The 13,253-nt window shown below is 40.5% G+C and overlaps 1 protein-coding gene across 2 annotated transcripts; it reads right to left on the bottom strand.

Moving 5' to 3' along the window:
* Window positions 1-2,847: 2,847 nt before the first annotated feature.
* syt10 (synaptotagmin X) lies at window positions 2,848-12,879 on the bottom strand. 2 transcript variants are annotated; one of them, XM_054624798.1, is made up of 7 exons: window positions 12,729-12,879; window positions 11,557-11,950; window positions 8,377-8,938; window positions 5,928-6,048; window positions 5,400-5,571; window positions 5,082-5,211; window positions 2,848-2,919 (listed from the first exon to the last, which is right to left on the bottom strand). In XM_054624798.1, the coding sequence occupies exons 1-7, from the start codon at window positions 12,859-12,861 to the stop codon at window positions 2,848-2,850; spliced, it is 1,584 nt and encodes a 527-aa protein (XP_054480773.1). In that variant the 5' UTR covers window positions 12,862-12,879. The 2 variants fall into 2 exon arrangements, with proteins under 2 accessions (XP_054480773.1, XP_054480772.1); XM_054624797.1 differs by having other exon boundaries at window positions 12,714-12,876.
* Between the last annotated feature and the right edge of the window lie 374 nt (window positions 12,880-13,253).

Genomic DNA, 13,253 nt, shown 5'->3' with positions numbered 1-13,253 from the left:
GTATACTATTTACAAATGTTTCAAATTTGAATACTATAACAAATTAATTTCTTATGTTTTTCCTCAATAGGTGTGTTTTTAAAGAGGTGAGAGGCATGCTACAAGTAAAAATATTTCTTTTTAATATTAAGGGCAGCGCAGGGGGAAAAAGCATCATTATATGCATGTGCAAGTTAAGATAACAGTACATAGCCTTTTTTTTCTATTTGCTATGTTGGCTCTTTATTAGTTTTTTATTACTCACATATGACGAGAAGCTGAGTCAGTGTTTTGAGTAAGATGCATTGAACTTATTTGATATGGCTTCATGTAAAAAAACTTATGTAACAGTTGCAAATGTTTTATGGATTATAATTCCCTGAATTTGTAACTGGTGATGAAAAGTTGTTGTGCAATAAAGTCTGTGTTCAAAATAGCATACTTACCTATTTATACTACAAACTCAATCAGTATGTACTGCTTTTTCTGCCTACTTAATTAACATTTTTGGTGTTAAACATGTTTTCAACAGTACAAAATGCATGTGGGCTCCCATGCTTTTTTTCCCCCTTAATTGTATTTAAACGTCACTCACCATCATTTTGTAATTATTTTATCCAACCGAATAATTACACAGTCCGCAATCGGACAGTCTGAAAAGCAGCAAAACAACCAATTTCACATCATATTAAGCATGAATAGTAGGTTAGTAAGTGATTTTGAACATAGCTCACCTGTGTTACTCTACTTTGTGTTTTTGTGCTGTTTGGCCAATTGAGCGTACAAGTTAAGCTCCGACCCCCTTAGTTACTTGTGCTGTTGCACCGCCTGTCAAGCTTTCCATTTTCACATGGCGCATCATGCAGTTCAGGATAACAATGGTGGCCAGTTTTCCAATCGAAACATGTTGTCATTTTCAGAACAGTCAGTCAGAGGTCGACAAATGCAACCTTTCGTTTCTAGCTGGCAAACTTGAATTTTGCTCCCCGTTTTGCTTAGTTTACAGAGGTTAGATTTATGCTTTATTGTTCCTATTTTCAAACTACTACTTTTAACTTCAAAAAAGAGAACTAACCAAAGTGTATGGAGAATGTTATACTGTCTCAGGTAACAAATTCAAACTTCCACACTCGATATGCATATTAAGCTAGTTAGCGAGGCAATGCTAACGTTTGCAGTTCAAGTAAGAGCAGATAAACACACTGTTTAATCCATGTTTTCCATTTTTGGTCTTGTATTTTTTATTTTGGAGAGGGTGAAAATCAAAGTTTGACAGGCTTGCTGCGCCTAGTTACGATTGTTAAGCTATGATTAGACACTGTTTTCTGAATCATTGGCACATGTACGATCAAGAGGGACATTTGCAGTTTAAACAACAGTTTATTATATTTAAATGAAGTTATAGGTGTAAAACAAATGAGTCTAACTAATTTCTGCACTAACTTGATGTGTAAATCCTAGCAACTAACAAAAGCCTGATGTTAGGGTTTCCTTCCTATACTTTGTTGATAAAGATTTGTGTCAACATGATGGTTATAACTTTGACACAAAGAACAGTAGCTAGTAGGGGTGGGGTAAAAAGTCAAACTTTTATTTTATAACTTTTAATGTTGCAAATACAAATTGGTAACATTTGCTTTTCAGTCCTCTACATGGAGTTTTTCATGGTGCAGTCAAGGATAAAGTGAGGGGGATTGGCAGGAAGCTGGTCAAAACAAAAATGGAGAGTTGGTCAGTCCGTCTGCCCCCATTTTGCTGCAATAAATGTTTTAAAGTGAGATGAACTGAGTGAAGAACAGACAAACTGCATAATTTGTAGTTGAAAAAGGTGATGAATCGCAATATATCGCAATAGATGTTATTGCAATAGTCACATATTGCATAATGTTTAAGATTGTATCGTGACTTAAGTATCGTGATAATATTGTATCTTGGGGCCTCCTCTAGGAGCTAGCACCTAATTGTATGACACTTTTAAACATTGCCAGGAGGACAGAATGTGAAGGTGCAACGATACAGCAAGGTCAGCTACAAATGGCCAGCACCTTTAATGTGCAAATTTGACAAACTTGTTCTTCTTGGTTAGAATCAAAGACCAGGATTACAAAACCCGTCACACAGATTTACACATCAAGGTTTTTTTTACCATGTGACCACAGAGTGACTTTGTCGGTTGCTACATGTATCTGCTACACTTTCTCTACTTCTGATAATCCTGTTGACTTTTCTAATATCTGCAGGTAACGGTTGATGGTTAAAGGCTGGTTTTATACAACTGACATTTGTGTCTGATAAATTTTAAGAGAGATTTACCCAGCCCTTGTTGATGCTCAAGTACCTGCATTCTTCAGCCAGACCTGGATTGAGACTCACTGGATTTATTGAATGTTTTTCATCAAGTAAATGTTTTCATGGCAGTGAGCAGTGTAGCCCTTTAACTTCCTGCTATTTCAGAGTGAAATGCTACCTCACTACAGAGCTCTACGGCCAGAGGAAAAAAAAATGTTGCTGAAATCTTAAAAAGGTTGATGCAACTGCAAGTGAATCCTAGTTGAGTTCTTGCAGTGAATCCTACCATTCATGCCGTCTGTGTAAATGTAAAGCCTTCCGGAGAATTTGAAAGCAGATGTATGACAAATCAAATGACAGTGAGTGCTGTGCATAACCAGCTCTGTAGAGCACTTGAAGGACCCGAGTTCAAAAGAACAAACAAGAACAGTTTCAATACAACCTTGTTTTTTAGAAACGTGTATCTAAGAAACGCATCGGAATGATTTTTCATACAACGTGCTGACAAGAGACTTTAGCAACTCTTAAACAAACACCTGGTCGTTTACAGGGTTGGTGTTACCACGGTACCGGCAATCATCAGGGCGTCAGCGGTGGTTTGGGCGAAGGACACGAACCTTGACTCTCAAAGCTTGCTGCTCTTCCAGGCGACTGCAAGGTAAAAAATATCACAAAACACACACATTATAGAGGCTTTGTCATGGATTTGTGCTGACTAAACAGGTTATTTATACTAGTCCTCAGGATGTACTGTGATCATAGGCAAAAAAAAAAAGAGGTTGCATTGACCCAGCTGGTTTAGGTCAAATTAAGCAGTAGAGCCGGATCGTGGCTCTGTCTCAGCCACAGAGAACACTTTGAAACTGTTACAGTGATTTGTTATATATTTCCTTGAGTTTTTAGGACAAAGTGTGGCATCTATTTTGCAAACCATCCACATCGGTTATAAACTTACTCGACCATTTCTATTGTGTGCGTGCACGCGGGTGTATGCGCATATAATGACGATGTTACTTTATATCGTCGTACTTTATCTTCAGCTGATTTCAACGTACTTTGTCAACTTTGACATCAGCAGTTTGAAAATGCAGTGTGAGTGTATTTTGTTGCATGTTGGCAATGAGGCAATTTACCAAGACATAACATTTGTTTAACTCTGCAATGATTCAGTATGTGGTCTAAAAATTTGAGCATGAATCCCACACCCCTTGCAGACCTCGAAGTTGGCTGTAAAAGAATTAGCTCCCTTTTGCAGCACACTGTCTGTTTGGCTATTGCGACAGATTCCAACATTGCACAATGGGGGAAAAAATATACAACTTTATTGATCCACAAATGGGGTTATCACCCTCACAGACTCACAAAATACCAAAACATTGTTAGATACCAGTAAAACCACTCATGCAGCGAATCTTCTTCTGTTTGCATGCTTCGTACGGTCTCTCCAAAATATAGTGTAACACATGGCTTCCATTTTAAACTTTCTATTGAGCTTGTGAGTGGTTGTTAAATGCTCTTAAACTGGTCTGGACATCCTCGCTGTCTCGTTCGCTTTACCTGGAGTGTCATTGTAGGATTATTTATCTATGCTTCCTGCATGATTTAATTATGTTTGTATGTTTAGCACACTGTTTAATCTTTGACAGAAGGAAATAACCCCAAAAATAAAACAAGATTTACAAATATATAACAAACACAATCCAAGTTGACTGTATTGCCATATCCTTATGCAATGAGTGTTTATTACAGAACAATGTTTTGACATGAGGTACCGAGGACACCGTTTTTACTTATGATCACAGTTTTCTTTTTTACCAAAGCTTATGAAGTAGATATACCACTGAAAACGGGTAATCACCTGTGTTTTCCTATTCGTCAGATGAGGAGTGGGTAGGGCAAAAGAGGAAGAAACATTGATAACATGTAATATATGAAATACATTACAGAAGGGGGGGGCACAGTTGGCCTTCCAGCAACTGTAAAACTGTCTAACTAGCTAGCAAACTAGACACCCATCGTCATCTTGGTTTTGTTTGTAGTTTGCAAAGCTGGAAACTTCTGAGATGCTGCGTTTAGCATCTTTATATCTCTCTTAGTTGCTGCATGAGTTTAATGCACACACATGAAACATTTTAGTAAGAGAGTATTGGAGTTGTTCGAAAGCACCTTTAATCAAACCAGGTTGACCCAAAAGTCGGTCTTTTCATCTGACTCTTGGCAAGACACTCAATAAATTTGCCAAAATTCAAAATACAAGGGGTATTTTGAATTTTGGCAAATTTTAATGATATTCTTGTGATTTTTCACAGAAAAAGAAATACCCAGATTTTTAGAAGGAGTAGATTGGACTAAAATCATTTTACCCGGATTTGTATGTCCCAATGAACCAAACACTTGTTCCTCCTGCTGTCAGTGAAGGAGGACTGTTAAGAATGTCATATCAGTATCAGTAAGCCAAGGGAAAAACAGCTGCTGTTTATCTCGCAGCTCGGCCAGGCTTTCTAAAAACAAGGAACTAAACCAAACTGAAAGAATGTTTTCACAGCAAATGTCATTTTTACTACGTGACTTTCATTTGATTCATTATTTATCTTTTTTTCATTTGATTTTCTGGCGTTTTGTTATAGTCAAGACAAATACAGGGATATTGATGAATTGTGTTTATTAAATAAATTAATGTTATCTCCATAAAGGAAATGAAGGAGGAAGCTCAACAACACAGAATATGATAATGTCACATTCAGGATCATCTTGAAAGCTCTGTAAATATTAGTTCTTTAATACTAAATCATGGATTAAAGACGTATCTGTACCTCTCCCAGAGCGTGCCAGTGAGTGATGGGCTTTCGCGGGTAAGCCAACATTTCGTTCCAGTGATCTCGTCCAAGACCCTCGGCATCTGGCCCGGTGCGACACACGCCGATCACCTCATTGTGTCCAACTCTGTAAGTAGTAAAAAACACATGAACACACATTTTGTATGCACATCCTCTAGTAGTCCTGGAACAGAGCTTTTGTTGATCAAAGTTAATCTCCAAAAACCCCAATTGTTCTTCACATCTGTAGAATGTGTTGACTTGTAGTCAGCACATTATCCTGTACTGTAAAGATAAGATTCTTGCTTGACTCACCGATCATAATCCATCACCATGATGGACAGGCTGACTTGTTCAACGTTCTCCGGGGGAATGTCAAAAATGATGGCCTCGTTGTACACTGGGTTGAGCGTGCTCTTCTTGGTGGTTGTTTTTCGCTTCTTTAACCTCCGTCCGTCACATATCAGGTAAACCTTCACGTAAGGGTCTGGGAGACATGTTTACTGTCATGTGATGACTATATCAACCAAAACTTACATTAAACTATTAAGGGAAATTATTCAGAATGATCTATGAAAATATATTTTCACACTCGGGTGCTCTGAAGCTTCACAAAATACAAACCATTTCCTTTTTTTTAACAGTTGAAAGCACAGCTGAGAGACGTTTTCTGACAGATTGTAATATTGTAAAATTTCAATAATATCTCCTCTCTGGTCTCATTACTTCTCTTCTACATTTCCAATCTTAAATGGCCAGCTGCTGTCTCGTTATAGCTAAATTCGATTTATGGCTCAGTGTGTGCTTTTGATGTGAGCCACATCTTATTCGCTGTTGGGTTACCTGAAGAGCCTGTGATGTCCATGGCTTTGAGGTTTCTGCATTTGATGACTGTGAGGGTCATTCTCCCTGCTGTGGGGAGGTAGCACAGCGAGTACATGATCTCTCCCAGGTCAACACTCTCCTGGAGGACAAAAAAAAGAAAGACATGTATTTTAAAGGCTTGGACCACATTCTGTGAATCAAAATGCCAACATCCAGGAGTAAACAGGTCTGTCAGTAAAGGAGGTTGTATTTTGTCAGCTGGTACCTAACATTTTATCAGCACGGCTGGCTGATACCTATCTCCTTCAATGCAGTATGGGCACCAAAACATCACTATTTGTCATTCTTATTCGTCACCATTCTCTAATCTGCCTGATGTTAAACACAAGCTTCTTAATAGTTGTAATGAATTATTTGGTTTTCAGCCACACTAGCAGCAGTCGTTATGGCAACGTCAGGTGGTCCACTTCTTTTGTCTAATCAGCAATATCTCAAAAACTATTGGTTGGTTTGCCATGAAATTTTGCACCGAAATTCATGGCCACGAGAGGATGATTCCTTCTTTGTTTTTTAATCCCCTGATTTTTCTGATCTCCTGTCTTTTCACCTTGCGGCATCAGCCGGTCAACACCTTAACTTATCCAAATATCTGCTTTATGATCAAATACCTGCAAAACCGTAGACTGCATATAAAAAGTGGACGTAGACGTGATGCCACCCATTGGTTTGTTCACAACGATTGTGAAGCTTCCATTTCGGCATTTTGGCCTTTGCCAACTTGGCTTTTTGCAAACAGAAGTGAGATGAGATGGTGTAGCTAAGTACGACCTTACACTGAATAAGACATGTTTAGGGCGACCAAAAATGTTACATTTAACGTTCATGAACTGAAAACACAGTATGTTAGGGCCTGTGAGCGCCATCATCTTTTTTTCCCAATTGTTTCCAGTGATGAGAGCTACCATCAGGTGTATCGCCACATGTATTTGGTTTATCTATGGCCTGCAGTTGTGAGGAGTTAAATTAAATGTTTTGACTACACAGGCAATGCCAAGGAATGGCTCAAATTATACTCTTATCCATGTCAATATTGTTGACATTATCGGTACTGTAGATCAGCACACATCAAATTACAGCAGCAGTCTGTTGTAGCTTATTTTGTATGTAATATATGTTTAAAAAAAACCTCTTCTCTGTGATTCTCTGTTTCCCAAGCATCTGTAGAGCTGCATTCCTCCACTAAGGCTGCTCAAAATGTTATATTTAAACACAAAACTGTGGCCTTGCATTGCATCATTATCTCTCTCCAATACTGAAGAATAGCCATGAAACAAGGTCTGAAACAATTGCTTGAGAAACTTGATATTTAAAAATTCTTGATGCTTCGTTTTTCTAAGTGCTTTTGAAGGAGCAGTGTGTAGGATTCAGTGTTATCTAGTGGTTGCCGATTGCAACCAATTGAAAACTCTTCCATTTCCAAACGTGTCAGAGAACTACGGTGGCTTTTAGGTCACATATAAGACCTAAAAGGTTCTCCCCAGAGCCAGAGCCAGTGGATTGTCCGTTCTGGGCTACTGTAGAAACATGGCTGTGCAACATGGCTGACCACTTGAAGAGGACCTGCTTCCTTTGCGGATATAAACAGCTCCTTCTCAGCTAACAAAAACATATCAATTATTGGTTTCATTTTATTACACGAATAAAAACATAGTAATTAATATTATATTCCTTTTTCTGCCAATAAATCCCCCTAAATGTTACACACTGTTCCTTTAAAAAACAGACTAATCAAAAAAAATACATAAACACAATTAAACTTAGTTGAGAAAACAGAGAATCATATGTAGTCAGTCTGTGTGCAAAAATTAATATAAAGTTCTTCTGTTGCTGTTAATGTAGTCAACTGAAGTTATTGTGAACCTGACCACAATGGCTCATTGTTTGTCACAATGAAAACATTCATGAATAAAGCAGAGGCTCTTGAGTAAACTGTGCTAATGTAGGAGTGAAATGCATTCTGGGCTAAATAACCTCTTCATGCTGTCTGAGGGCATACTACTTACAGTGCACAATACCCTGTTTGGTGTAAATACTTAAAATCTTGAGAGTATATTGCTGCAGTTCATATACCTTGTGATCGGATCATTTACTTCTTTTGCTATATTTATATTGGAGGAATACCCGTCAGTTTCTGGAAAATGTGTGTGAGCGTTTGGCTGACGAAATGCATTTACAAAAGCCTTTGAACTATGCAATGTGTTCCACCTGCCATGTTTGTGGAACGTTGATGATACATTCTGGTTATTAGATGTGATTCAGTGCAATGCTTCATCTTTAGACCTTTTTTTTAAATAGTTTAAGTTCCTTGTTGAGTCATTGATGGCAAAGAAATGCAACATTTCTTACGTAGCAACCATGTCCACATATGTGAGGATTTGGCAGTGTGTAAATGTGAACGCCAACTCACTGTAGTCGCTGCATGAATATCCTTCCACACCACAGCCTCCCTGGAAAGATCTGAGAGTTCAAAAAGGTTGTCCACCACCACCTCGCCAATCATATCGTGGCTGGTGAAGCGGTCGAAGTCGTAGACGCTGAAGTGCAGCTTGCGGTTGCAAATCTCATCGTACACCACGGGGAAACAGAAGGTTTCGTCAAACATGGGGTTCAGATTCTTGCGGTGGACTCGCGTCTGGTACTTCTTCTTCCTCTCCGGCAGCAGGTAGATCTTCACGTACGGGTCGGAGGTGCCCGTGAAGTCTTTGGCGGGAAGGTCCAAGGCCTTAAGGATTCTCACCACCAGAGCTTGCTCCTCGTAGTCGTAACACAGGGAGAAGCTGAGCTTTCCGCAAGTCTCCACGGGCTCTTTGGCCCCGTCCTCTGAGTCCACAGATTTCTGCTTGTAGAGTTCGGGTTTTATTCTTCCAATGCTCACTGTAGACGACTGCCGGAGAGGCACCGCGTCCATGCTGAAGTCGACGCTGGTGACATTCATCTGACGAGGCAGGTGGCGCCGGAATGAATTGTGCCTGTTGGAAAGGGCAAAGGGCATCTGGTAAATGTCCCAAGTGTCAGCGTTATGCATGAGTGGCTTTTGTTATAATGAGCACTAATGGTTTGTCAGGAGAGATGTACTATCTGAAAAGCATCATGCATAATAATGAGGTGCTCATGGAACATGCATTGAGACATTACCGTCTGATAGAATAGCTCAAAAAATTTGTTGGATTTTAGTTTTCAGGAAAGAAGCAGAAATATCTAGCTGAGATGCACAAATATTCACTGAACAACATGCTAAAATGATGATGTCCAAGACAACACTTACTTTGAGGCATATCTTTCAAAATACTGGATGCACATTAGCAAGTAATAGCTTAAAATGCTCACAGTGACTCAGCCAATCATAGGACACAAACTAATAAATATTGTCCCTTTGAGCCTGGTAAAGTGGCCTGATCAATCAAAACCTTAATTTTGAGGACAACCTGAGAACCTTTGACCTACTACAAAGTAAATTCAACATCATTTCCCTTTTTTACTGAATACAGATGGTTTTACCCTGAAAGTAGTACGAGACAATAAAATCACATGGCCAAAAAAATGGCCACATTTTCTTCATCTTTGTCACCACTGACATCTGTAACATTCAGACAGATTACCTGAATGCTGCAAATTCCTGTGTAGTTGAAATCAAAAACATTTAAAAAAAAAAATCTATGGCTGTGTTTGACTTTCCAATCTTGTCACCTAGCAACTGGCCCTCCTTCTTTCTGACAGTAAGACAATCACAGCGATCTGACAGCCATGGCACAAATGATATGGCAGCGAAAGCACAGCTGAAGATGTATTGCTCTGCACTTGAGTATTGTAAAAAACATGCTAGGCTGCATGTTGTCTAAGAGCGAGTACAACCCTTAAGGTAAAAGGAAATAAAATGACTAAATGCAACCTAAACAAATTGAATAATAACTAGACAGAGAATAGCAGTAATCATTTGCCTTTTGCTGTTATCCTCTTTAAACATAACATCCTTTCACGCAACTAGGGAATACACCTTTCCACTACTAACACCAGAGATAAACCCTCTATTTAATTTGCTCTCTGGTAAAGTTATATATATCATGAACATAAACAAGGAAGTCTGAGGTAATGCAAGTTCAGCAACGTCTTCTTTCTTCTCCTCATTCATAACATTCAGAAAGATACAAACACATAATTTTGTTTCCAATTTTCCCCCAAAACAGATGCTTCCTGATAGGTATTTAAAAATATCATTGGTTGATTTGTGAATTTATGGATTTATGTGCTTCAGACCATTTCTCTTAAAGGGATAGTGTGTAGGATTTGGTGCCATCTAGTGTTGTGGTTGCAGATTGCAACCAACCAAATACCTCTCGTTTTACTCCTGCCTTTTCAAAACTGGTAACGTAAACAGCAGAACGCCCTTTACCTCACTCAGAGGCCATCCTTGCCATAATAACACGACTTTAGGAGCAAAAGAAGTAAGAGCAACTGGCAGTATTGCAATTTTGCCCTCTGCAGATCAGGTTACCACAGTTTTAAAGGCGTGTTGGAGAACTAGAGTGACATTCAGGTAACAATGAAGTGTTTGGTATGTCCATTCTGGGCTACTGTAGAAACATGGCGGGGCGACATGGCAGCGAAAACAGAACAATTCTTAGTTTCATTTTATTATACGCAAATGAAAACATAGTTATGAATATTATATTCTGTCAATAAATCCCAATAAATCATACACACCGACCCTATAAGATAAGATTGGCACTTAAACAGAGTTTGGCCTTGAGCTAAGAGCATTTTGTAGGTGTTTTTGTCATTTTGTCATTCAAGAAGGAAACAATCAGCGTTAATCAGGAACTACCGCCAAAGGAGTAGGCGGAAGGATTAAGACAGTAGGAGTTGCAATCTTTAACTTGGCCTTTCTGCACACCTGGTGGGCGTATAATTCATGAAGACCTTGGTCTCTATATAATTCAATTAACAAGCCTGACGACAAACCGAAGCAATCATCAATATTGGCTTCCTCTGAGAAACTGAGCGCAGCTGACTGGTGCGCCTCACCCGAAACCAATCTTCGACCATGACAGCTTCCACCCCACAGCAGTGCTAATTATGGACGTTCTGGTTCAAACGCAGTGCTGGAAAACAAAGAGGAGCGAGAGCTGGTTGTCTTAATTACTGTGGTGGCTTCCCGCTGCTACCACATCAGCTCGACTCGCACGTAAAAAAAAGAAGAGATTATAGGGTTCGAACTGAAGCGAGGACATTTAGTGGCTGGCTGATGGAGCCTACAAGAGGAGATTTCTTTTCTCCTTCGTCTTCTTCTTCTTCTTATGTCAGACAGTGCAAGAGACACACAATTCAACATGTGCCAGCGTTTCAAGGTCACAGTATTGCGAAATATGACAAACCACCTCAAGGAACATGGCTGCACTGTCAGGAACAGTCAGGACCTTTTTTTTTTGCATTGTGCTTGGGGACAAACAAGCCATTGTTGGTTCAGAATTGCTACCATTGTGCAGGAATTGTAAGCACCAGCTACATGTGTGCAAATAGGGTGTTATTACATACTCAATACAGGCGCAGGCAGGGAGGGGTTGTGTCTGCAGTGGTTCGTGTGAGGTACCTGGAGGACGAGGTGGGCTCCGTGGTCTGCCTCTGGATCTTAGCCTGCTGGGTGAGCTTCTCCCTCAGGGCCGTCTGCACCTCGGCGGGGATGTCCGGAGACGTCTGGCTGATCTTCATGGCCGCCTCTAGGAGCTTGACAGTGCTCCGCCCGTTCGCCCTCACTTCCAGCGGATACTTCTTCTCCATCTCCGGCGCTTTGCACTCGGTGACCGGCGGGGAGCCGAGCGGAGGCGCCTCGGGGAAACCAACGTTGAGGCCATTTTCGACATGGGCCGACAGAGCCTTGCTCCTCCAAATGGGCCAGCACAGCTTCCAAAAGACAAAGAGAGAGACTACCAACAGGGCGAGGCCACAGAAACCCACGACCACAGCAAGGAGACTTATAGAGATGTCTACATGTAACCATGGAGAGACCCATAGAGGAAGACAGCAGACACATAAAAAAAAAAAAAAAAAAAAAAGGAAAGGACAAGCAATCGAGGATGACAAAATATGACGGACAAACATGCAAGGGAGAAAGAGAAAAAAGGAGAGAAAGCCAGCTGTAAGAAAGAGGGGGCAGCATATGCACCTGTTTGATAAAGCAGGACAATATAGAGTCATAAAAAAAACTATTTTAAGGAGCCACAGCATCAAGAGAACCACATGATCAGTGACCAAAGTGGGGGGAAAAAAGAATCAACAATCTGCTCCTGACTTTTCCTTTTTATTGTTGATATTTAAAGTTTCCACTGACTGAGTATCATATGCAATGACGCTTTTAATGCAGTCTTTTCAAAACGCATGAATCAGACTGAGTAAACTACCCAGATTGCAAAAAGGGGGCAAAATGTAAAGAAAGACCGGAGAGAAAGAGAAGCAAAAATACCAGATGGCCACCTGTCTGTTTCCCACCTGTTGCTATTTCTGGACTGAGCTGCTGCAAGATGCGTAACAGGTAGAGGAACAGTTCAACAACGCGATAAAACACAAACAACTAAGTGCTGTCATAAAGTTTTAACAAGTGAGAGCTGTGGTTTGGTTTCTCTTATTTATTTTCATTTTTTTTCAAAGAAGCTGCAACAAGTCAATCTCTTTGCTACGACGGGAACAAACGAATGTAAATAATTAAGGGAATTTAGGGGGAAAGAAAAAAATAATGACTATTGCATTTACCTGCGTGTCCTTTACCTGGTATGTTGCTCTCCAGGGGGAATATATCCGAACATTTCTCCTGGTCTACGTGTCCCGTGAGACAAAGTTCCGTAATGATCTGGAGAGCCCTTTGGCACAAGGTGATGCTGTCATCCGTCCGGACACTCATGTCTCTCCTGTTAAGCCATTGCAAGCCGGGGGAGCCGGGAGGGCGGTGGTTCATTTGGGCTCCTATTTTATTTTTATTTATTGTATTATTAAGCTCGTCCGCGGGAGAGAGCAGGGAGGTCCTGGTCCATACCGAGGAGCGACTGTCCAGAAGCGGCTCCCTGCGTTAGAGGAGCAGGCTGCTGGAGTCCAACCCTCGGCTGCGGCCAATAGCGATGCGCATCAATGTGAGAGTGAGTCCTGTTGGACGGCACTACTTTTTCTTTTTTTTTTTTTTCCCAGTGACGACTAGAGTTCTGGCGACCTGTCTGTGGCCCCGCCTTTCGTAAAGGATGTGCTGGTTGATAGACTCAGTGCTCCTGTCCCCTGTGACCCTGGGCAGTAAGCACTAGA

The sequence above is a fragment of the Anoplopoma fimbria genome, chromosome 23, assembly GCF_027596085.1.
Source record: "Anoplopoma fimbria isolate UVic2021 breed Golden Eagle Sablefish chromosome 23, Afim_UVic_2022, whole genome shotgun sequence".
Classification (NCBI taxonomy): domain Eukaryota; kingdom Metazoa; phylum Chordata; class Actinopteri; order Perciformes; family Anoplopomatidae; genus Anoplopoma; species Anoplopoma fimbria.
Note: the sequence above shows the minus strand (reverse complement) of the source record. Positions and strands in the feature narration are given on the sequence as shown.

Excerpts from the sequence above, each read along its gene's own strand:
- syt10 (XM_054624797.1), bottom strand. The coding sequence starts at position 12,861 with ATGAGTGTCCGGACGGATGACAGCATCACCTTGTGCCAAAGGGCTCTC. Across the intron at positions 8,939-11,556 it reads GAGCCCACCTCGTCCTCCAG|GCACAATTCATTCCGGCGCC; the intron begins GTACCTCACACG and ends CCTTTCCAACAG. Across the intron at positions 6,049-8,376 it reads ATATTCATGCAGCGACTACA|GAGAGTGTTGACCTGGGAGA; the intron begins GTGAGTTGGCGT and ends TTTGTCCTCCAG.